The 24,288-nt window shown below is 40.6% G+C and overlaps 1 protein-coding gene across 1 annotated transcript in view; it reads right to left on the bottom strand.

The window, feature by feature from the left end:
* Positions 1-5,704: 5,704 nt before the first annotated feature.
* Positions 5,705-24,288, bottom strand: part of HOOK3 (hook microtubule tethering protein 3) — an 82,238-nt gene continuing 63,654 nt past the window's right edge. The window contains exons 15-22 of the mRNA XM_084278068.1: positions 18,927-19,067; positions 16,607-16,694; positions 10,746-10,780; positions 9,852-9,934; positions 8,773-8,873; positions 7,592-7,696; positions 7,429-7,500; positions 5,705-5,924 (exon numbers count right to left, since the gene is read on the bottom strand). Of these exons, the coding sequence (XP_084134194.1) occupies positions 5,784-5,924; positions 7,429-7,500; positions 7,592-7,696; positions 8,773-8,873; positions 9,852-9,934; positions 10,746-10,780; positions 16,607-16,694; positions 18,927-19,067 (766 nt within the window). The 3' untranslated portion in view covers positions 5,705-5,783. The remainder of the gene's footprint in view (positions 5,925-7,428; positions 7,501-7,591; positions 7,697-8,772; positions 8,874-9,851; positions 9,935-10,745; positions 10,781-16,606; positions 16,695-18,926; positions 19,068-24,288) is intronic.

The following is a 24,288-nucleotide window of genomic DNA, read 5'->3' as shown; positions in this document are numbered from 1 at the left end:
CCCTTCAGTATTCAGTGCCTAATCTCATTAGCTCTACTTCATTACAAGTGGTTATCTGTTCCTTAAAACTTCCTCATGTCGTCTCAGTGTTCAACACACAGGAGTGACTGGGGTACCTACCAACACAGGAACTTTTCAATCAGAGCACTGCTCACACCAATCAAAACTGATGGGGGAAAAAAACCCCACAAGCAACACAGAAACAAAACAATGCAAAAACCTAAAACCCAGCCACGTGTCCACTCTGAGACACTACTATTGTCCTGTTCAGCCTGTTTGGTCCTGAGATGGATGAGGCTTTTTTCTGTGGCCAACAATCTGCTCTCTGTAAGCAGACTGTTTGTTCTTTGTAACTCAACCACCAAAGCTATCAGAGCAATGCAGTCTACTCACTTTCAAGTCTAACACTGGATGCTCATCCCCAAGTATTTCTGCAAAGCTTCTGCTTTGAAGCAACTGCCTCCTGCACATTTCCTAACTTCATGAATTACTGGCTACTACTGCTAAATCTTTTCTTTCTACATCTATTCTGCCTATGCCTTTCTCCATGGTATTTCCTATAGATTTTTTTAAAGGACCCTTTACACACCATATCTCCCAGAGCTGTATTTATCACTCTTACAATTAGAGAATATAAAGTGGCCTATAAATACGAAGAATTGCAGCCATATAATGTCATGCTTATAACTATGCTGAGATTCTACTGATCAAAATCACTGACACCTCTAGGAAACAGGTTTACTCTCCTGCTTACTAATCTTTGGTGACTAAGAACTATAATCTCTGCTTTACAAAATTTTAAATTACATAATGAATGTTGTATTCAAATCCAAATCAAAACTCTGATGGGCTCACCACAACTACTTTATACAGCCATAAATACTAGACATATTCATGTGTATTTATTACACATTTTCTCTTAAAATTCTCCTTATGTTCACCTTCACACTACCAACACAAGCATGATACCAAGCTAACAATTGCCCATAATGGTGATTTCAGAGATAACTACTAAGGATTACAGTTCCGTCTGCGGGAGAGTGGAAGTTGCTTTTGCTGCATTTCAGATTCATGCCATGCTCTAGTGGCTAACAGCTTTTCAAAGTGCTGACAGTCACCTTTGTAATGATTAAAATAACCACCTTGCTCTTTCTGAAACGTGATACCCTAACTTTGCCTGAGAGCAAAGTGCCTCTCTGATGATCAGACAGGAAAGCCTTCCCTCCACTAGCAATGCTTCTGATGGTCTATGAGTGCAGCTCTGAAACACAATCCAAAGCAACAAGGCAGCAGCAAGAAATGTTTGCCTGACAAATGGAACCTACTTTCCATCTGGAACTGACACACAGTGCAAAGGAGACTGAAGGTTATGCAGCCTTCAAAATTACTTTATGCCCACAGCATTTCCTGGCAGACTAATCTCTTTCAGCTATTTATTTTCACAATAAATAGTGAGGCAAATGCCCGCAAGATTTGGTTTGTAGGTACCAAAGTTTATCAGCACAACATTACTGCAAAACACAGTCTGCATTCTACCTAAAACCCCTAAGAAGTCAGCACTACAGAGCTGACTTCAAGTGCAAAAATATTTCTCTTGTCAAGCCTTGCAGAAAGTCGGTATGTCAGGTAAGAATAAAAATCTTTCTAAAATTAGTAAAATTCAGGTACTGTTTTGCTTCATAAGAAAAAATAGCCACATTGAGGACAATTTTCTGCCAAATGACTAATAGTAAGAAAATCAAGCAATGAAATTAAAATTACCAAATCCATAGAAAATGTCAACACATAAAGACAAACCCACTAAAAATCACCCAGGGGATGGTCTCACATACTAAATAACTGAGGAAAAGCCACAGCTACTTGGCACACATCAAAAAACTGATGACTTTAAAACTGCAAATCTTCTTAAATTTTCTTGACAGCTTGCATATACCACTTACTATTTGAGATCATCATTAAGCAGTAATAGGAATATTCACTGTTAATTCTTTCATACATAATGAATATGATGTTGCCAGTGCTGCTTGCTTGAACAGAAAGCCATAGAAAACTTGCATGAGCTTTACTGCTATCTCCAGCAACATCAGAACAGGACAAGATTGCCATTTGCTTATTTCCAAAGAGATAACTAAAAGCTTCTGGTAGCTGTTATGCATTTACTTTGCCTTACAATATATAAAGCTGTGTGCTCTAGTCATTCATTTTCCTTTGCACTGTGCAACTCTCACGTTTAAGTTAGATTACTTCAGTTTCCCCAACACTTGGAAAATACAGGTGAAGATCCCAGTGGTTACATGCTGCTATCAAGAAAATAGGGAACTGTAATACGCCACGATCGGATACTCTAACACCTGAACTCTTCATGGAAGTGTATGAACTGGACTCCACACACTCCCTTCAAAGACAGTAACTTCAAGCTCCAGCTCTGAACAATGGAAATATTAATCCTGTTGTTATCTTATACTGGCATTAATTAAAATCTCTCACAGCAAGATTATGCTGGACAAATCCCTGGCATAGTGCTCAGGAATGCAGCATCATGAACTCCTCAGTTGTTTTATCCCTGTCCTGGAGAACCATTTCTCTTTAACTTCAATCTGTAGGTTTTTTCTGTAGTATACCGATATGCAAAATGGCATTGGTTTTAAAATTACCCTCACCATATAGATGTAAATAGTCTTTGTTGCATCAGAAAAAGTGTTCCTAAAAGCTTAGAATTCATGTACTGAGAGAATTCTGCTTTATGCTTTTTCCACTTACATCCTTTTATTACTGAAGGTAAGACAACTAGCCACCATTCACTGGTAGCTCATCTATATATGTGCTTACTCCCTGAACCCACACTCTGAGCCCCTTCTTTTCTTAATACCACACTTCTTCCAGAGCTACGTAACAAGCAAGTAAAAGAATTAAGCTGAATCCTTTCAGTAAAGAAGAGAAAGTTCAGTGGTGTTTATCACCCACATTCATCCACACACAAAGACTAAGAATCGATGTATGCAGCCAGTAGAAATAAAATGCTGAAGAACAAGAAATCAAATTCCTGATGACTACCATTAGAAGATAGAACACAGGACTTAGGGGAAGTGGATAGCAACAGAATATATTTCTGTAAGATTGTACTATATTTTAAGATTTTGATATTCAACAAGAATTCTGGGAAATAGCAGGATTTCTACAAGTTTGCAAATTCTCAACAGACAACACACTTGTTCAGTCTTGCTTAACAACTACTATAAGCAACAGTAAAGCAGAGTCAATATTAGTCTTGTTTTATTCCTCAATGCTATATAATAATGTTGCAAGTTCTTGAAGGGAACTATAGAAAACACTTCAGTGTCTTATCTTAAGGGAAAAAGGAAAGACTGACCAGCCAGAACCACAAAGGAGAAAAGCCAGCAACCACCAAGAAGTGAAGGAAGTCATGACAGTAAAAGCTAAAAATGAGGCTTCTAATCAGCCTTTGATCATCTAGTAACCATCACGGGCGTTTGCCTGTCATTAAAACTTTGGAGCTAAAATGGCAAAAACAAATGTTAATATAATAAAAGCAAGTTGTTTTATTCTGGTGTGCAGATCGTATTCAGGGAATTTTAGACCTGCACTTAATTAAAAGCAACAGAAAATTAAATTATTAGACAAAATTAAGAGATTAGGTGTTCTTTACTTTCACAAATAGGCTTTGGCAATTTGGCAACAGACAGAGCCAGCCCCATTACAATAAAAATGGAGCTTTAGGTATTCTTAGGTTCTTTTTCTGCGTGATATAAAATGCTGTAATCTCAAACAAGAACATCAAACTCCCTCAGGGAAGTGGTACGTGCTCCTGTTCACACATGGCATGCGGTAAAGAGACTAGAATTGATTGCACAATAAGATCAGAAAAAGGTCCCACACAAACTGTGGTCATCTTGCTATGAAACAGACATGACTTCTTGTCTGTTGTGTTCTGTATCTCGGTAAGAGACAGCAAAACAAGTATCCCCTTATTGAGCTACATAAGTTGTCCTAAACTTCCTTTACATTGTTACCTCTCTGCACAGAAGAAAAATACTTTCACTGTCTTATCTCATCTTGCAAACATAGCCCAGATATGTCATACCTTGAGTAAATAAAGAGATTTTTTTCTAGTAAATCAGTTCCTTCCACATGTGAGGATTAAAAGACAAGCCTATATGCAGCTAATAGACTTCAGCATCTGTTTTCCTATTAGGGAGAGGCAGGGGGGAAATCAGAACCGATGAGCTTTTTCAGACACATATTGAATGCATTTCTTAGCACAGATTAAAACAGATGATGTATATGAAAACAGTCACCCCCTGGTTCTTTCTTTACCCTTAAATCTAGGTGTGCTTGTTTCAATTATCTTTGCTCTTTCCACCCAAGTTGTAAATTAACTTAGGCCTTCTGGATGGATAATAAATCCTAGCACATCTTTTCTCTAAAAGTCTTTATGAAAAAATTACTTCCCTTGGGAGGGAATTAAAATAAGGTAAGAGAGTAAATTTATAAACCAGACTCTGTGTGTATTAGGGTCCAAATGAATAACGTTTAAAACTGAGTCACCACAGTATGTATGTACAGGAAACTTTCAACCAATACTCAGTTTCTATGTCCCTTGATTCTTTGACAAAAACGACAGGGAGAGCATGGAATTAGCCAGGGGAAAAGCAGAATTTTGTATGAACTGAACCTAAATTGATAGTAGGGGCTACCATCCACCCCACTCATCAGCGTGAAGGTACTACAATGAGTGGTGTATAATTAACCAGCTACACACTGAAAAGGCAGCACAACAAATCGCAGCCAGTTTCCAACAAAGTCAGCAACAAACTCACCTGAAGGCACTGGTACCATTAGTAAGGCAACTGATACGATTATACCCTGAATTAATATATTTAAAGCAAGTCTTTTGGAGGGCGATGACAACTGGAACACATTACTGGTATTAATTGGGGCCTACTGTATGTACTGGTCATCCATGATTTCAAAGCAAATGTCCTTTCTAAATGGACAAGGCAGTAGCATATTAGAGCAGCCTATATACTTCTCTATCTTTTTATAATATACAGTAAGCATACCCTCAACCAAAAGGAATGGAACAAACTATTTGAAAATATTCAGCTCGGCCAGCAAAAGACATAACACCAGTAGAAAAAGAAAAACCTGACCAAAAAGTCATCCTGCTTCTCTATTAAATGCCAAGAGCAAACTTTGCATGTAAGAGATTAAAAAGAAGTAATTATTTTTGCCAGTGGTGAGTTTTTTAGTTGCAAATATTTTTCATAGTAATAGTATGTACTAGTTTTGCATTTCTGTGATGAGTTTTCAGCATTTTTTTTAAGCAACAGGTTAGCACATGAAGTAAAAAGCCTAATTCCTTTTGACCAAAGACAGTCTTATAAAGCCTAACAACCCTTTTAGGCACAAAAGTTTCAACTGTGACAGGAAGCTTACATTGTTACACAGCCCATAGGAGGCTATTCAGAAGAGACCAGGCTTCATACACATAAGACTCTTATTACACAGCACTCCTCTAGATGTTTTCAAAACTTTGGCACATTCAAAAAATGCAGAGAGAGGGAGAGATGGACTCAAAAAAAAATAAAAGCAAAGGGCATTATAGAACAATGAGAAACCATAACATGACCCTTTTCTGAACTGCAAAAATAATAGCAATAACCAGGGATAAAGGATGCTGGTTTGTTTTCCTTGGATGTTGTCACTTGCAACAGATGTGGCCTGGATCACAAGGCAGTTTTCTTTCTAAGGGCAAGGCTTCTCTACCTTGCTGTTGCTGGCTGGACATGACCAGGGTAAGACCTCCTCGTGTTCGTGGCTTGCCTTTGTCTAGCCAGGAAGGACTGTCCTGAGCCTGTACTAGCCAGTCTGTCTTCAGCTGCTTTTTTATGCAGAGTCATCCCCTATGAACAAAGAGAAACTTCTCAGTGAATGTCAACACACAACCCTGAACAGTTTTATCATTTACAATTTATTACTTCCTTCACCTACATTGACTAAGCTATTTTGAATTTCAAAGACAAATTGTCATTTTCAAGGAAAAAAAAATGAAGATACTCTTTCTAATTCTTTGAGTGTTATGGAGGGTTTTCTTTCTCTCTCCCTCCCCTCATTCACACACCTCTCCCCAGTCATTGTCCAAGTATGGAGTAACTGTTGAGAGGCAGGTCCTCCAGTGTCCCACATCCAAATATATGCTCCTCAACACAGACACTTGGTAGCTCTACAAATGATTTTAAAAGTGCTTCCATTCCCCACCTTAGAAGAGTGATTTTCTTCTGAAAATAATAAAAATATTGTTGTCCTCTGTGAAAATAGCAACTCATACAGCAGGAGCACACCTTGAGAGAAGCTATGTTTTCAGCTGGAATAAATGCAACAAGGAAATGAGAGAAACTGTGAGGGGTTGTGTAGCTGTGTATAAAAGCAGAGGCTAATTAGAAAAAGAGACAAAGCTATCAATGCTTCATGTTCATGACAGGCTACTGAGCCACAGCTCTTAGCTCAGTCTTGTCCTCTCCTTGTCAGTGGGGCTAATGCTATAAAATTGGTGAAGGACACTAGTCACTTGAAAAAGCTGTTAATATTTGCTGTAGCCAGATACTCTGCTTTTAAAAAACATTTTTTGTTTACTATTCATGGACACAAAAAGAACATAGAAGGGCTAGAAGGAAACTCTTCCAAGGGAAGACAGAGGAGTAGTTTGAACTCTATGATGAAGCAGAATGAAACATGAATGCTACATAGGTCAGAGAGTCTTTCCATCTGAGGAGCAGTTTCAATGCAGGCACACTTTGCCAAAGAGAAGTCTCTGACACATTTGACAGTCAAAAATCTCCCAGCATACAGGCCCATCAGAAGGTGTATGGCAGCACAGATTGCTTACCTATCATTTGAATAATTTAAGCAAGGGTCTTGCCCCTGTGCTCACTCTTTGAACAAGACTAAATCTGCACGCAAATTACAGGGGTTGCTTCTCAGAACACTTACTGCAGCAAGTAAGCTGTACTGCTTTTCTTGTGCACCTTCATTAGAAACAGCTGGAAGATTGGAGAGTGGAGAATCAAAGAAGAAAGTAAATTTGAGCACTGAAAGTCAGTATAACTGAAAGGCTGGAATTACAAAATAGTAATCTGAGTTATTCCTCCCACTAGAAAGAAGCACTTCTGGTTTTAAAACATGGAAGTAACAAACACATTCTTCTTCATCTACCTTAAGGTTATCATAGGAAACACTCATAAAGTGAAAGCTTAAAATTAAAAAGTGCTTGTTTCTGTGCATTGGAAAATGCTTTTCAAGAAAAAAACCCAAACCTGTAAATGAATGAATGCTGTTATAAACAACCCAGAAACAACTTATGTTAATTGTTTGGGTTTTTTTAAATTAAAAAGTCTGGGAGATTCTTACCATATTGTACCAGGCACTAACAATGTATTTCTCCTCCATTTCTCTTTGACTTTTTGTTTTTTCATATTCTTTCTATAAAACAAACATCAAAGAACCATACATTTAAAACCAAAGTATACAATGAGGAAATAAAGCATCTACCAGGAAACATGAGCATTACTACCTCCAATGAATGAAACATTCTGTCCCGCTCCTGCAACTGATTTTTCAGAGCCTGAATCTCTGGGGCTGCACCCTGGTTCTGCTTAGGGTCTAAGGTGCGGATGACCTGGAAGAGAAAACCAGGGTTTTTTTAATTAAATCCTCCAAAAAGAACCTAGTTAAAGGGAAAAACATTGAGGAGTTGCATCCTTTCAAGTCAGGTTAAGAAATATAAAAAGGTGACTTAAAACATGTCAGTGGTAAAAAAATCATGCTCCAAAATGGGAAACAGAGGAACGTGGACAGAGGCGATTCTCCTCCTCTACCCCACCCTCATCAGACCCCACCTGGAGTACTCTGTCCAGTTCTGGGGCCCCCAACATAAGGACAGGGAACTGTTCGAGCAAGTCCAGAGGAGCACCACAAAGGTGATCAGAGAAATCTAAAAGCTCTGAAATTGATTCATTTCAAAATATCACTTGGAAAAAACATCAGTAAGAGAGTCCACATGAAAGCAGTTTCCAAAACAGTAGCTGAACCAGAACATGAATAGAAATCAGGGGCAAAACACGAACAAAGAAAGCAAAATCAATGTTAAATTGCCAAAGAAGGCTCTGGCACACATGTAATTATCTCTGTGTAAATTCTAAGTCCCTCAAAAGGTAATTTATTTGAGCAGTTAGGACCTGATGAAATCTGAACTACCTAAAAGTTTTATTTATTAAAAAGGTATATGAAATCATCTGCTCCAGTTAAGATAGGTATTACTGGCCTAAGCACAGGAAGCCTACATCGTCCAGAGAAACACATACACAAATAGAGCCACCCGTGAAGAAAAGGACCCCAAACTTCCTTTTACCCCTCTGCCAAATTCATGGTAACTTAGGGTTAACTCAGCTGTATTTGTGTGTAGGAAAAGGTAGAATTCATTGACAACTGTGCCAGAAGTCCCCACAAGTCCCAGCACCAATTCCAATTAAAGAACTTTCGCTCAGAAAGCTTCCTTCCCTGGAGCTGGTTTAGATGGGTGGTTCACCAGTTCCAAAATACAGCGTTGCTATTTTGGTTAGTTCAGTCCTAGCACTGGGCTTCCTTCTCGTTTACTTGCCAGTGTGTATACAGATACCCCTTATTTTTATTCTTGCAGAGCAGACATGTGGTGCTGTTTGTCAGAGGGATCACCAGTGTGAAACACACACTTACACTTTTTGCCTTTTCCAAATACTTTTTGTATCGTTCTTCCATTTGCTTCATCTCCTCCTCCTTTCTCCGTAAAGTTTCTTGTAATTCTTCAATTTTCATTGCTTTATGTCAGGAGTTGCACATATTGGAAAACAACATAACTATGTTTAGTTTTATGTTTTCCAACAGACATTTAAGACACAGATAAAATTTATTTCAGCTAACATAAGGAACATGATGTAACAGATACCGTAGTTTTAGTTACTTAATAGCTCAGAAACAAATTAAAAATGTATACTGCTACATAAGCTCATGAGATGGCTGTTTTGTATATAAATTCTGGGCTTTTTAAATTATCAAAAAAAAAAAGATAAGTGGAATCATGAATCAATCCCATTATTGCACAAACTTTAAAAATGAGTTTACTAATGAATTACAGATGTAATAATATCTTCGTGCTGTTACTCAAATATGATTTTTCCTTTTTTATGTAAGAGGAATAATTCTTAACAAGCACAACTCTCACTTACATGTGCCTAAATGTAATATTGGACACAATTGATCAGACTTGTGAAATGAAGACACAGAATTTAATGCCCTCACCCTCCCCCCAACTGTCTTAAGCAGCAGTGCACACCAGTAGGACAATTCCACCACACAAACATATTAGCAATATGACATATATCTTATACTGTCTTAGACCAGTGTCCAAAATTTTTCTCAATTTATACCACAATGAAGGAATATACATTTGGAGCAAAAAACCCTGATGATGGCAGCAAAGACCCTCCTAAATTAGGGTCTTAGGAGACAAGACAATTTTGAACAGCATAAGTACAATGACAGATATGACAGCTACGTGGCACTTCTATGGGCACTGTCATTTTTTACTAGAGTGATCTCCAAACCGTGATCCCCTACATTTCAAGTGCTAGAAACATGTTTTTTTAAATCACCACAGCCAGGAAAATTAACAATGTATTTATCACAGCCATTTAAAATACACATTTTACCTTGCACCTCCTACAGGTACTATAATAAACAAACCTGCACATGAAATACTTTACAAAGAGAATAAATGGACTGCACAGGTAACTCACAGCTGTTATTGCATCTTGGTTCCAAATCCTCTATAATAGCTCGTTTCTTCTGCAATTCGTTATTGGCTTCATGTAGCTTCTCACTGTTAGAAACCATAAAAGCACATATTGTTTCCCAAGTATTACTGCTGTGCTTGAATGAACTTTAAGCAATAGAAGAATAAATTCAGATAGTTACGTATTTCTAAGAGCATAACTGATTTTTGCTGTGGGATGTAAGGACAAATGACAATGACACTGTAAAACCATTTGTTAGATAAGCTGAACGTTACGGTGTACAGAGAACTGTAACAACAAACAGCTTCATTCCCAGTGATTAGAAACTTAATTTACAATTTAGAGTTACCTATAAAATGCATACCTAAAATGAACACTTATAATTGAGAATAATTGAGAAAAATGGCAACAGAAACCATCTCCACACACCCCTCCCCCCCCCTCAAATTTCCCAAGCCTGTCAAAAAGAAAACAGCTCTTTGCATTTTAGGGAAGTAAAAGAGAGGCAGAATTAGCAGAACAAAATTGTAACACTTCCCTAAATGTTACATTTTATGCCATAATGTAAACTAAAATGTAAACAAATTTATTTTGTTTACATTCACATACTTTCCTCAGAAAAAAAAATGACTTATTCCTGTTGAATAACGATTTACACAATACTAAGTGTTTTCCAACCACCACAAAATGACAGTTCCTTCATTGCTTATTGCTTTCACAAAAATTTTCTGAGATGAAAATCGCATCTGAACAGCGGATTCCCAAACATTCCTGTGTTATCTAATTTCTCCTAGTCGTGTATTTTCCAGAAGCATGATTAATGACTGACTGCAATCCATACCATACAGAAAATGCATAATTTCAACTGCAAACAAAATAGGCAAAGAAAATACTTACAGGTGTTCTTCAAGCTTCTTTTTCAGAAGAATTGACTAAAATAGAAAGTTAAATGTTTTAATATATTGGGGAACTTTAACATAATTTCAAAATTATTTTAAAATATATGATTCTGACATTCTAACAAAAGCCAACTTTTTGGGTTTTGTTCAGTTTTAGATCGCAACTGTAAAGCTATCCTCCGAGGTAGCAATCCTTCCCTCCACTGCCGTGTGGCCTTCCTGAAATTAGAGTGCTTTGTAACTTTACAAATATTTTCTCAGGAACGAGATCAATAAAAGCAAGATCCATAAATGACAAAATTCTATGGCAGTTGTTTTCATTTCTTCACTACTTCTGTAATTAGACTTAATAAATTAACCCAAAATCGGAAAGCACAGCAGAATTGGCTAGAAGTGCTGTCCCACCAATATTGCAGTACAATTTGCACAAAACCGTGTAGCAAATTAGTCAAAGTAAATTTCTTTCCCCATAGAATCTAGAGGTAGTAGAGTGTTTCTGACTGGAGCACAGCAGAAATTTTGCCAGTTTTCTGTTTCTCATCTTTATTACAGACATGTGAAAATTACCATACAACTTACAGTGTTCCACTTTCTGGTTAAATCACATTTAGATAAGTTCTATGAACAAAAGCTTCAAAGTAAATTTTATTTTAATTTTAAACTCACTTCATATGCAGTGAGTGTCTTTCAAAAAATAAACGTCTATAACTGAAAGTAGTGTTAAGTAAATAGAAAGCCATACTCACAATAGCCTTGAGCAGAAGCCCATGCCAAGAAACAGAGATGACATTAGTATAAAGCAAAACAGCAGCCAACAGAAGAAACTAGACAGTCATGAACAGAAAAAGTTAAAGCTATGCATTTTTTTCACGCTTGTGCATTTTCCTCCTCTGTTCTCACCAGCAGTTTCATCCTGCAACATTTTCTAAAACATACCACTAAGAATAAAAATATAAAAATAGTAAAGAACACACTTGTAAATCATCGTATTTAAACCAGAATTTCAAAAGGAGAGCAACTACTGCTTGGAAAGTAATTTTAAAACAAAAATCACAGAATTAGCAAAACAGGAGAAAATAGGCAATCTATTGGGCTACAACCAAAATTAAGAGATGAATGTTTTTTTCCAGACTGATTCTGAGCAGTGTGTGCCACACTGCCACACTGACTGACTAGAAATAATTAAACCACAAACTGCCTTTCTGGTTAGTTGGTTTGTATTTATCCAGTACCAATGACAGCAGAGGTTTAGAATGTGAATGATGGTCCAGAACACCATCAAAACACAAGGCAATTTTTTTCTTCCAATGGTCTTTTGACAATGGTTTAGATGCCTGGTCAACAGAGATAATTACCATGTGCACTCAAAAAACTTTCAACTTTGTTATAGTGCAAATACTTCCAAATATTGTCTTTGATCACATTCCTGGGTCATGCTTTTTCATAATTTCCATGTTGGATTTCCTTATCACACTGTAAGAAGGGGGCTGGGGAGTGGAATATAAAAACAAGCCAACACGACTCTATTGACTTCACAGTCATGAGTTCATTGTGGCGTCTGAGGCTCTGCAGGTTTTGACCATTTGGCTTTTTTCTTTTCCAGTCTGCTGAGCAACTGCAGCAACACCACCTTGAGCATCACAATACATGTTTGTATGCATCTTTCTCAGCCACACAGCACTGAGCTGGCACTGTCACTTATGTCGGATCATTCCGGCAGGCTACTGGTTCGTCTGGACAAGAAATGGAAGAGTTGGCAGCAGTGCCCAATTTCTTACAGTATGAAAACAAAAATATAGCTCAGCTTTTCTTTTGTAACCTTTGTAGTGCACTTGGGTTTAGTGTGGAACAGACACAACTACGTGTCTACCTGACTCCACTTGTATATTTTCATATGTATTATTTGCATAGTCCCAACACTGTTGTTGTGGGAGTGAGCCCTCTCCCATCCAGACAGGTACAAGAAACTAACAATGCAAAACAGCACACAAACTTGAAAGAAGCAGCACTGAGTTTGCCCAGAGTAGTCTACCCCAGACACAACATTAAGAAAAAGAATACAAGGTAAAATGCATGATTTCAGCCACCCAAAGATGCTGTATATGCTTGTAGCAAGGCTGACAAATTCAAATAAATGACACTAAAAATGGGCAGTTTTTGACTGAGGTGGGGTTTGGGGGCTGGGCTGGAGTGGGGTAGGGGAGGGGTGCATCTCAGTCAGCCTCAAAGCCACATATCCAAATCCTCTGCTCCTAATAAGCAATTACTATAATTGCTGTTCTCTCACAGGACAAACAGTCTCTCAAAAAAAATTCCAATTAAAAAATATTTACCTTATTATGAGCTAGTTTTACATTTAACTTCATTCAAACACTTTAGCTGTTCATGATAAATGAACATTTCAATAACAAAACTGTAAAAATCAGCAAATGTGCACTTTTTATTTTATGTTTTCCTCCTACTGCTAACAAGTTCCACTTACAAAACACCAGAAAAAATACTTATTGTGGTGTAGTTTTAGAAAGCAAGTATCCACCCCAGTAATGAATTGCTATCTTTATTTTGCATTTTAAAAAAATACAAAGTCTTTTTGCTGGAAATTTATTCCATGCTGAAATAAGCCAAAAGAATATGTCTGTCCTCATTCTGAGGACAAAGTTTGGTTTTGTTCTACATAAGTGATGGTCAGATTTCACAGATACTGAGAGAAACATAGAACAACTTGGGTTGGAAGGGACCTTAAAGAGGACCACAAAAATCATCAAAGGGCTGGAGCACCTATCCTGTGAAGATAGGCTGAGAGAGTTGGGCTTGTTCAGCTTGGAGAAATGAAGGTTCATGGGGCACCTTACAGCAGCCTTCCAGTACCTGAAAGGAGCCTATATGAAAGGTGGGCAAGAACTGTTCATGAGGGCATGTGGCAATGGGATGAGGGGCAACAGTTTTAAACTAAGAAAGGGGAGGTTTAGGTTGAATATTAGGAAAAAACTCTTCAATACAAGGGTAGTGGATCATTGGAACAGGTTGCCCAGAGACATAGTGGAGGCCCCATCCCTGGAGATATTCAAGGTTAGGCTTGATGGGGCTCTGAGTGACCTGATCTAGTCCAACCCCCTGCTTACTGCTTACTGCAGGGGGTTGGACTAGATGACCTTCCACCTTTACACATTCTATAATTCTATGATCTAGTTACAACCTGCCTGCCACATGGAGGGACATCTTCCATTAGACCACGTTGCTCAGAGCCCCAGGTCCAGCTTGACCTTTAATGTTTCCAGGAATGGGGCATCTACGACCTCTCTGGACAACCCATTGTAGTGTTTCACCAAATGAGCAAAGTGGCTGAACTTCACAGATAACTGAACAGTTTTGGGGACTTTTTACAGAGGTAGCAAGCCAGGAGGACTTAGTAACTCTATCAGTAACAGCATATAATGCCAAGATTGAATATATAACACTATGAGAAACATCAGGTTTGGTATGGGTCTAGCAAGACTAGGTCCAGTGGAGTAGAAGTAATTAAATGTAAATTGTTTATACAGGAAAGGATTAGGGCAGAGAAAGGGAAAACAAGGATGACAAACAGAGTGACAGTAAGGCATGCGAGTGAGGTAGCCAAAGCTGTTCAGGGTACCCACTGAGCAGCCCTACACATGTCCACTGCATTCTGGAGGACAAAAAATCAAGTCTGCTGATCACACTAAGTGTGTTTGAGTAGATTCTGTAGCCTGCTTTTAACTAATCCTGCACCCCAAGAGCTCACTACAAGCCTAACAGCACTGACACCTCACTAACATCCGCTTCCCACTGCACTCCAACACAAAACCACATGGACCTCAGCAGGCAGCACACATCATTGCAGTGATACCTGCCTGGGTTGGGGTAGTGCTTTTAATAATTTTTGGGTAAGCTGAAACATTATTTCAACTTTGGAAACAAACAAAACTAAAACATGCTCCCCACAAAAAAAGACCCCCAACAACTCCAAACAAACGAAGAAACAAAATCCACAAACAACCCCTCAAAAAACCCCAAACCCTCATCATATATTTGTGGACTGAATACAAATGGAATCTTTGGTTTTCTGGTTTGAGCATTTTTACAGTAGAAGTATACAAGAATTGGGATTTCATCAGTGCATTATTACAGAAAAGCAGTGAAAAACAGGTGAAACATGCTGAAAATGATGCATCACTGAAGCATATGCCATGTCTCTCCCTCCCTATGCTTCTTCTTATGCTTCTAAAGAATCACTCTTTTGGCCAGGATATCTTAGGCATAACTCAGGTTCCATCTACTAGCTTGTGAAGGTGAGTTTAATTAACTTTGAGGTTTTGCTCTGCTTGTGTCCGAACCTTCAGAAGTTCTTGCAGCCTCGATACTTTTCTGAGGCCACACTGTCTCTTTTGCTTAACAGTAAACGAAGTCCTACATAATGAACTCAGCAAAAGTGGCCATATTAGTGCCTATAAATCACCACTGGCATGGTTAGACCTACACAGAAGCCAGGAACACAGCAACTGCATCCTGAACTGGCCAGCTCTGCTTTAAAGGGCTGCCTGGTACATGCAGCAGGCTCCCCTGTGGCGTGGTGATGGTGGTGTTTGTTAACAGAATCATGTCAGATGATGCCTACATAGGCTGCAACCAGTCCTGTGGCTGAGCTGCAGACACATCCTAAATCACTGTTCTAAAGGGAGCCTCAAAAAGGGACACATTTAAAATTAAAATAGCTAAAGCATAATTCAATTAGGCAGACATTATTTACAAAGACTTGTAACTGATCATTTACAGAGAATTGTAATTTATTATTTACATTTATCAAATGGTATTTATCATATACTCAGTATCTGAGAATATTTTTTTCATATTCTTGTTCACCCTGAAAAAGCTGATGTTGGCCAAAGACAACAAATATTTCAGAACCACATAACAGCACGGACCTATTTTAAAATGCATTCTAAGTTACTTTGGAAAACAATCTTATTTGAACCCGAATAGGTGTTCTTTCATATTTTATTCTGTAATCTAAAAGAATAAGCTAGATAAAACACACTCTTAAATGAGTGCAGCTAGTAAATACTTCCAGTGTTTCACACAAATTAGTTAAAACCACAAAAATAGAAAGCAACACATTGCAACTTGTTGCTATTATAAACACAATACACTGAGTTTGTAAGCATACACTGTGCATGTACAGTCCTGCAAATCACTGCTTTCAAGAAAGTTCTAGATCTGCTTCTCTCAAATACAAGAGATGGCAAACAATTTTTGAGTGGAAGACTGAAAGTTGCTTTCCACACTAACTCTGCCACAATGTGTAATTTAACATTTAAAATAAAGTTAACTCTATACAGAAACAGAAAATGCTTCATTATGTTGAGGGTCTAACTATTTGACTTTTTGGCTTGTAGTTTCGTCTTGCCTGGCTTCTTGCATAGGATACATTTACACCCTTATTTAGAGAGCTGCCACTGTCAGGAAAGGTCTTGACTTTCATTAAGAAAGTTCAACCAAAAATAACTTCAGATATTTCATTATGGCATGGAGAATTTCCATAATTCCCTGCAAATCACTCTATTCTAATTAAGCTTAATGCTAAGTTTATGACTGAAACAGACAATCAAATAAAATATATTTGACACCTTCTCTACATAGAATGGCTTTCTTTTCTAGATACTATGCCTTACATCCCATCTAGACAAGCACAAATTAGTGGTAAGACCATAAAAGTAAATAAGGAAAACTATCAGAAATCTCCATTTGTGTACTTCTTTTATTTTTTTTTATTTACAATTAGTCTAAAGTTTCAAAAATGATAGCTATTTGAATGTAAGTTTGATGTGCATTTTTACTTACATCTTCAGCTCTTGAACCTTGGTCCTGCAAAGACTTTTGTAGCTCTTCAACCTGAGACTGCACTTCTAAAAGTCTCTGATTTACCAGTCTAGGAAAGAGATTAGATTTTGTTTTTCAGAAACAAACAAACAAGTGTAAAAGGAAGCCTGAGATTTTTAGTGTCCAGTGCTTTCAGGTCATCTATGCAAGAGACGTGATACTGTATTTTATTCACAAAAAATGTACAACAGTAGTTGGAGCATACAGCAATTCCACAAATTATAGCCTGTAGTTATCCAGAACATTGAAATACTCTTCCAAGACAACATACATGTATGTATTAAGAAGTCATTTCTATATACATGAAACAAGAGTATCTAACAGTCAGTTTTAGAGTGGGACAGCTAGCTACTAGCCTATTCCTTTTACAGTCACCAAATCCTATAATCCTGTAGGATGGATGGGATCTCCAGAGTCAGTCTAAATCCAACCTCCTCCCTTAAACAGGTGCACTTACAGCAGATTGCTGGGAACCACATCCAGTTGAGGTTTGGACACCTCTAAAGGTTAGAGGTCTGAAAGTCTTTGAGACTCTCTTCTAGAGCTCAAATTTCTTCTGGGAATGTTTTTGACTTGTATTTAGCCAGAATTTCCCCATACTACATAATGTGTCTATTGCCTTTTGTCTTTCCACTGTCAGTCTCTGAGAAGAGTAGATGCAGATCACAGTATTATCTCCTCTATGCTACCTTTTCTTTGGCCTGAACAAACCCAGTTCTCAGTCTTATCCCATATATCACATGCTCTAGTATCCCTTACCAGAACAGCACTCTGCTGCGCTCCTGTACCTCCACGTCTGTCCGGACCTAGAGAATCCAGTTATACGCAGTGTGCAGTTGTGATGTCATAAGTACTGATTAGAGGATCATTTTCCCCTTGTGAGGACAGCCAGGTCACAGCCATCTGCAAGGTACCCAGCTGACACAACTTCCTTTGCTGCCAACAGGGACCTCAGGGAGATTTTTGCAGCAGAGCTGCTCCCCAGCCTAGTGGTCCCAGCCAGCATTGCTCCTCCCAGTCATGGACAGGACTCCATAAGATCAGCCCCTGGGCTGCTGAGCCCCTCTGAATAACAGCTCTCCCTTTCAACATATCAATCACTCCTCCCAACATGGTACCATCCTCACACCTACTGAGAGCATAGTCCCTCCCATCAGTTAACAGAGGTGATAAACACCATTGGTTCTGGTATTGATGTCTAAGGAACTGGTTGCCAGTTGGGATTTTGTACTGCTGATGATAATGATTTAGGCCCAGTTGTCAAATTAATTTTCCACTCACTTTACTGTCTCCTTACTCATCTAACTATTCTGAACTTAAGGGTACTATGGGATACTGTGACAAAGGCTTTCTAAAGCTAAGATAAGCACTGTGCATTTTCACCCTTTTTCACATAGGCAGTCATCTCATCGACAAAACAACTGAATTAGGTACAATTTGCCCTGAATTGAATCACGTTAGCGTTTCCCAGTTACTTTCTTGTCCCTTGTGCAGCTGGAAATGGATTGCAGGCAGACTCACTTTGTGAAATTCCAAGAAAACAAGCTGTGGCTGACCAGTCTCTATAGTTCTCCAGTCTCTCCTTGCACTTCTTGAAGATGAATGCAATATTTACCTTTTCCCAGGCTTCAGGAACTATCCCCAATCAAAGTGGAAGCTTAGATAGAGTGCAGAGTCAAAACTTAGAGTGCGAGCAGTCTCACAATATGGGCCAGTTATCTTAGCATGCTCAAACGCATGCTGTCTAGTTCCATGGATGCCTGTATGCTGACTGGCATAAACTAGGGCAGTCAGTTAGAGCAGGTTGTCCAGGAGCAAGGCCTGTTGGGTTTTAATTATCTCCAAGGAAAGGGACAACCTATCTGGACAACATATTCAAGTGTTCCACCCAGTAAAAAAAAAAAAAAAATTTCTTACATTTGGATGAAATGTGTTTAATGTGAATTTTAATTTGTGCCCACTGCCTCTTGCTCTCTTACTGGGCATCACTGAGAAGTGTCTAGATCCATCTCCTTTAGACCCTCTCATTAGATATTTATAAACATTCCTAAGATCTGCTTCAAGCCTTCTCTTTTACAGGCTACATAGTCTCTATCTCTTAGACTCTCCTTATACAAAAGAGTGGTTACAGTCCTGTAACCACATCATTGTGGCCTTTCACTGGACTGCTTTCAATAAGCCTGTGTCTGCCTTGTACTGGGGTGGCCAGCATTTGACACAGTACAGTCAACAGTATATGGCACTGTTAAAGAAAATTGAAACAGAGGCCAAAACGTCTTACCTGTTTTCTGTCTCTAATTCATTCTTCCGCAAGTTCGCGTCATCAAGAAGACTCTGCAACAAGGTGATCTTTTCATTGTCAGAACCTTCTTGGTTCAACTTTAACATCTTATTCTCATGCTGAAGGCGAATGAGTTTCTCCCTGAAAACATAAAACACAGTTTTGTAGAAAAAAGTATGCTAATCTCTAGAAACATGAAAAGTTTACCACAGGAGACATAAGTATAACACAATCGTTACCTATTTAAGGGTGTCCTGGTTTTGGTCAGGATAGAGTTAAATTCATTTCTAACAGCGGATGGAATGCTGTGTTTGGGAGTTAAAATGAAAGCAGTGCTGATAACACCCTGATGTTTCTAATTGCTGTCAGACAGTCAAGGACTTTCTTAGCTCTTCATGAGAAAGGAGGGGGGAAGCCAGGACAGGTGACCCAACTGACCAAAGAGAGTATTCCACGCCAATTACGTCCTGCCCAGGATATGGGGGGGCTGACGGGAGGAAGGCCTGGGGCAGCTCCGGGACGCGCGGTTCTTGGGGACGGTCGGGTTCTGGGACGGCTCTGGGTGGCACGGCCTGAGTTGTGTGGTTTGGTGAGAAACTGCATTGTGTATCAACAGCTTCATATATTTTGCTTTGAAATCCTGTTAGTATTGTTATATTGTATCTTTCTGTTATCTTAGTAAACTATCCTTATCCCAACCCACGGGCCTCTTATTTCTCGGTTTTGGGGTTATTTGCCCTTTCCTTTTCCCTTCCCTTACTTCTCCCCTGCCCCCCCCCCTTCCCTTTTCCCTGCTCTTTTCCTTTAAGGAGCAGGCAGCTGCGTGGATCTCGGCTCTCAGCCGGGGTGAAACCACGACAGTCTTTTAGGCGCCCAACGTGGGGCCCGACAGGTTGGGATAACGGTAGATCTGACCCTGACCCGATTGTAATTAAGACAAAGTTGTGATAAGCACTTTGGTTTAAGCAGTCTCTGGTCACGATGCTCTGGTATTTATTCACAAGGCTGTGCTCACAGCTGTGGCAGCAAAAGCACCGTCTGCTGTATGTAATTCCGGCAGGATTTTTTAACATCTTGGGGCTGCGGCTCCTGCTTTCGTTCCCGTACCTCCTTTTGGTGTACTTTATGACAACAGTCTATGATACAGTGATATCGATGATCGTGAACTTGTGCTGGTATTTGTATGAGATTTTGCTGCCCTGTCCATTCTTTAGACAGGGAGGAGTTAATAACGGCAGCTGGTATGGTGGGAGTACGGAAAGAAATATCTACGCTGCTTTCTCTTCCTTTGGGCTAAATACAACAGCTCTGGTAACAGTTTTTGAAAATTTCCAATATCCCTGGGATACTCAGACTAGCATTTTGCTGTTGATAGGCTTGGTGCATATGGTTCAGCTTTTGTTAAACATTAAGCACAGGTTTATGAATACCACTTAAGAGTTTTCTGCGAGGCCAGATAATCACGAGTGGCAGGGTACGTGGCAGAGTATGGGCAACTACCTAGGCACTTTCTCACGCTCGATGGTTTGGAGTATCACCCCTGAACAGTTACAGGACCCTGATAAAGTGACTGCATATCTGAAAAGAAATTGCTGTAAGTTTCCCAGAGATGCACAAGTTACTGCACTGTGCTGGGCCCTGGCCACTATTTACCAAACACTTCTTGATAGCAGGCAGCACTGTCAGTACTGTTAGCCCTGTCAGAGGGAAAGGAAGGAAAACAGACCAGCAGAGACTGTAGCTGCTGCAACCCCTATGACCGGCACTGCAGCTACTCTAACTTCTGTGACTAGCACTGTGGCTACTGCAACCTGTCCAACTGATGCTGCAGCTACTGCTACCCCTACAGCAGATACTGCCGGTAAAACAAAAAAACACCCCACATCAGTGTCTGTTGCTCCCGTACGAAAGAGGAAATACACAAAGAAAGTTGTTCCTGTAGTGAAGGAGGAGGATGAGGATGAAAGTGAATCGGGGCCATCTGATGAATGTCAGGATAAAGTGGGGCCATCTGATGAATGTCTGTCAGGATAAGGCAGGGCCATCTCAACCATCTCAGGATAAGGCAAAGCCATCTCAACCATCTCAGGATAAGGCAGGGACATCTCAATCATCTCGGGATAAGGCAGGGCCATCTCAACCATCTCAGGATGAGGTTGTTGTCACACGATCCCTGTCCCTGAGTGAGCTGCGTGAGATTCGAAAAGATTTCAGCTGCCACCCAAGTGAGCACATCATCACTTGGTTGCTCCGATGCTGGGATCACGGGGCCAGTAGTCTGGAATTAGATGGCAGGGAGGCCAAGCAGTTGGGACCCCTAGCTAGAGAAGGAGGCATTGAAAAGGCAATTGGGGAAAAGCTGGAAATCCTCAGCCTCTGGAGGCGACTACTGTCAGGTGTGAGGGAACAGTATCCTATAAAGGAATACATTACATGTCAATCACCCAAGTGTAACAACATTGAGGCAGTTATCCAGCACCTGAGAGAATTAGCTGTACAGAAGATATTTACTATGATCTGGACAACTCACAGCTCCCCTCTGATCCTGATGACGGCCTATGCACCCCAGCTATGTGGCGTAAGGTTGTACGAAGTGCACCAGCAGGGCACACCAATTCAACAACAGTGGACTGGAGTGATGCATATCCACCAACCATATATGAGGTGTCCTGCCAACTCCGGAGATATCAGGACAATGTTTCCCTCAGCGGTAGAGAAACTGGTCAAACGACTTGACAAAAATGTGTCCAACTCCCAACCCGTATGGGGCAATGTTGCAGCTACTGGGAGAAAGCGTCCATCGTCCCAGAAGGGAGGATACAGTAGGTACACACCACGAGAGATGCTGTGGTTTTACCTGCGTGACCATGGTGAGGACATGATGAAGTGGGCAGCCCACCTCAGCCCTTCAAGCACGTGTAAATGAGCTGCGAGGCAAAAGAATCACCCAATGCGATTCTGCCAGGAAGAACGCTGCACCAGTGAACAGCTGACACAATCAGCAACAATAGAGGTGCCCTGCCTCCAGCCAGGTGGAGGAGAGGGATAACCGTGTTTATTGGACTGTGTGGATCCGATGGCCTGGCACGTCAGACCCACAAGAGTACAAGGCTCTGGTGGATACTGGTGCCCAGTGTACGATAATGCCATGGAATCATGTTGGGACTGAACCTGTTAGCATTTCTGGAGTGACAGGGGGATCCCAACAATTGACTGTGTTAGAGGCTGAAGTGAGCTTAACTGGGAAGGACTGGGAGAAACACCCAATTGTGACTGGCCCAGAAGCTCCGTGCATTTTAGGTATGGATTATCTCCATAGAGGGTATTTTAAAGACCCAAAAGGGTACCGATGGGCTTTTGGAATAGCTGCTTTGGAGACAGAAGAAGTTCAACAATTGCGTGCCTTGCCTGGACTCTTGGAGGATCCTTCTGTTGTGGGGTTGTTGAAGGTTGAAGAACAGCAAGTGCCAATTGCTATGACAATGGTGCACAGGAGACAATACCATACTAACCGAGATTCCCTGATCCCCATCCATAAGCTGATTTGTCAACTGGAGAGTCAAGGAGTGATCAGCCGAACCCGCTCACCCTTTAACAGTCCCATATGGCCAGTGCAGAAGTCCAATGGAGAGTGGAGGCTGACAGTAGATTATCGTGGCCTAAACGAAGTCACTCCAGGTGTGAGTGCTGCTGTACCAGACTGCAGTATGAACTGGAATCAAAGGCAGCCAAGTGGTATGCCACTGACATTGCAAATGCTTTCTTCTCAATACCACTGGCGCCAGAGTGCAGGCCACAGTTTGCTTTCACTTAGAGGGGCATCCAATAAACGTGGAATCGTCTGCCCCAGGGGTGGAAACACAGCCCCACCATCTGCCATGGACTAATTCAGACTACACTGGAAAAGGGTGAAGCCCCAGAGCACCTGCAGTATATTGATGACAGCATTGTTTAGGGCAATACAGCAGAGGAAATATTTGAGAAAGGAAAAAGGATAATTCAAATCCTTTTAGAAGCTGGTTTTGCTATAAAACAAAGTAAAGTCAAGGGGCCTATACACGAAATCCAGTTTTTAGGAATAAAATGGCAGGATGAGCGTCATCATATCCCAATGGACATTATCAATAAAATAGCAGCTATGTCTCCACCAAGCAACAAAAAGGAAACACAAGCTTTCTTAGGCGTTATAGGTTTCTGGCGAATGCATGTCCCAAACTACAGTCTCCTTGTGAGCCCACTTTACCACGTAACTCGGAAGACGAATGGTTTCCAATGGGGCCAAGAGCAGCAACAAGCCTTTGAGCAGATCAAACGCGAGATAGTCCATGCAGTGGCCCTTGGGCCTGTCCGGACAGGGACAGATGTTAAAAATGTGCTTTACACTGCGGCCGGGGAGAATGGCCCTACCTGGAGTCTCTGGCAGAAAGCACAAGGGGAGACTCTAGGTCGACCACTGGGGTTTTGGAGTCGGGCCTACAAAGGATCTGAGGCCAATTATACTCCAACAGAAAAGGAAATACTGGCCGCCTATGAAGGGGTTTGGGCCGCTTCAGAAGTGATTGGAACTGAAGCCCAGCTCCTCCTGGCACCCCAACTGCCGGTGCTGGGCTGGATGTTCAAAGGGAAGGTCCCTTCTACACACCATGCCACTGATGCTACGTGGAGCAAGTGCATTGCACTAATTACTCAGCAGGCTCGAATAGGAAACCCTAATCGCCCGGGAATTGTGGAAGTGATCGCAGACTGGCCTGAAGGAAAAGACTTTGGGATGTCACCAGAGGATGAGGAGGTAACACGGGCTGAAGAAGCCCCACCTTACAACAAACCACCAGAGAATGAGAAGCGATATGCCCTTTTCACTGATGGCTCCTGTCGCCTTGTGGGAAAGCATCGAAGACGGAAAGCTGCTGTATGGAGTCCTACAAGAAGAGTAGCAGAAGCCACTGAAGGAAAAGGTGAATCAAGCCAGTTTGCTGAGGTGAAGGCCATCCAGTTAGCCCTGGACATTGCTGAGACAGAAAAGTGGCCAATCCTTTACCTTTATACTGATTCATGGATGGTAGCCAATGCCCTGTGGGGTTGGTTGCAGCAGTGGAAAAAGAACAATTGGCAGCGTAGAGGCAAACCCATATGGGCTGCTGACTTATGGCAAGATATTGCTACCCGGTTAGAGAAGCTTGTTGTAAAGGTAGGTCATGTTGATGCCCATGTACCTAGGAGTCGGGTCATGGAGGAACATCAAAACAACCATCAGGTAGATAAGGCTGCTAGGATTGAAGTGGCTCAGGTAGATCCAGACTGGCAATGTAAAGGTGAATTATTCGTAGCTCGATGGGCTCACGATTCCTCAGGTCATCAAGGG

The sequence above is a fragment of the Gallinula chloropus genome (assembly GCF_964237585.1).
Source record: "Gallinula chloropus genome assembly, chromosome: Z".
Classification (NCBI taxonomy): Eukaryota; Metazoa; Chordata; class Aves; order Gruiformes; family Rallidae; genus Gallinula; species Gallinula chloropus.
This window is presented reverse-complemented; position numbering and strand designations above follow the sequence as displayed.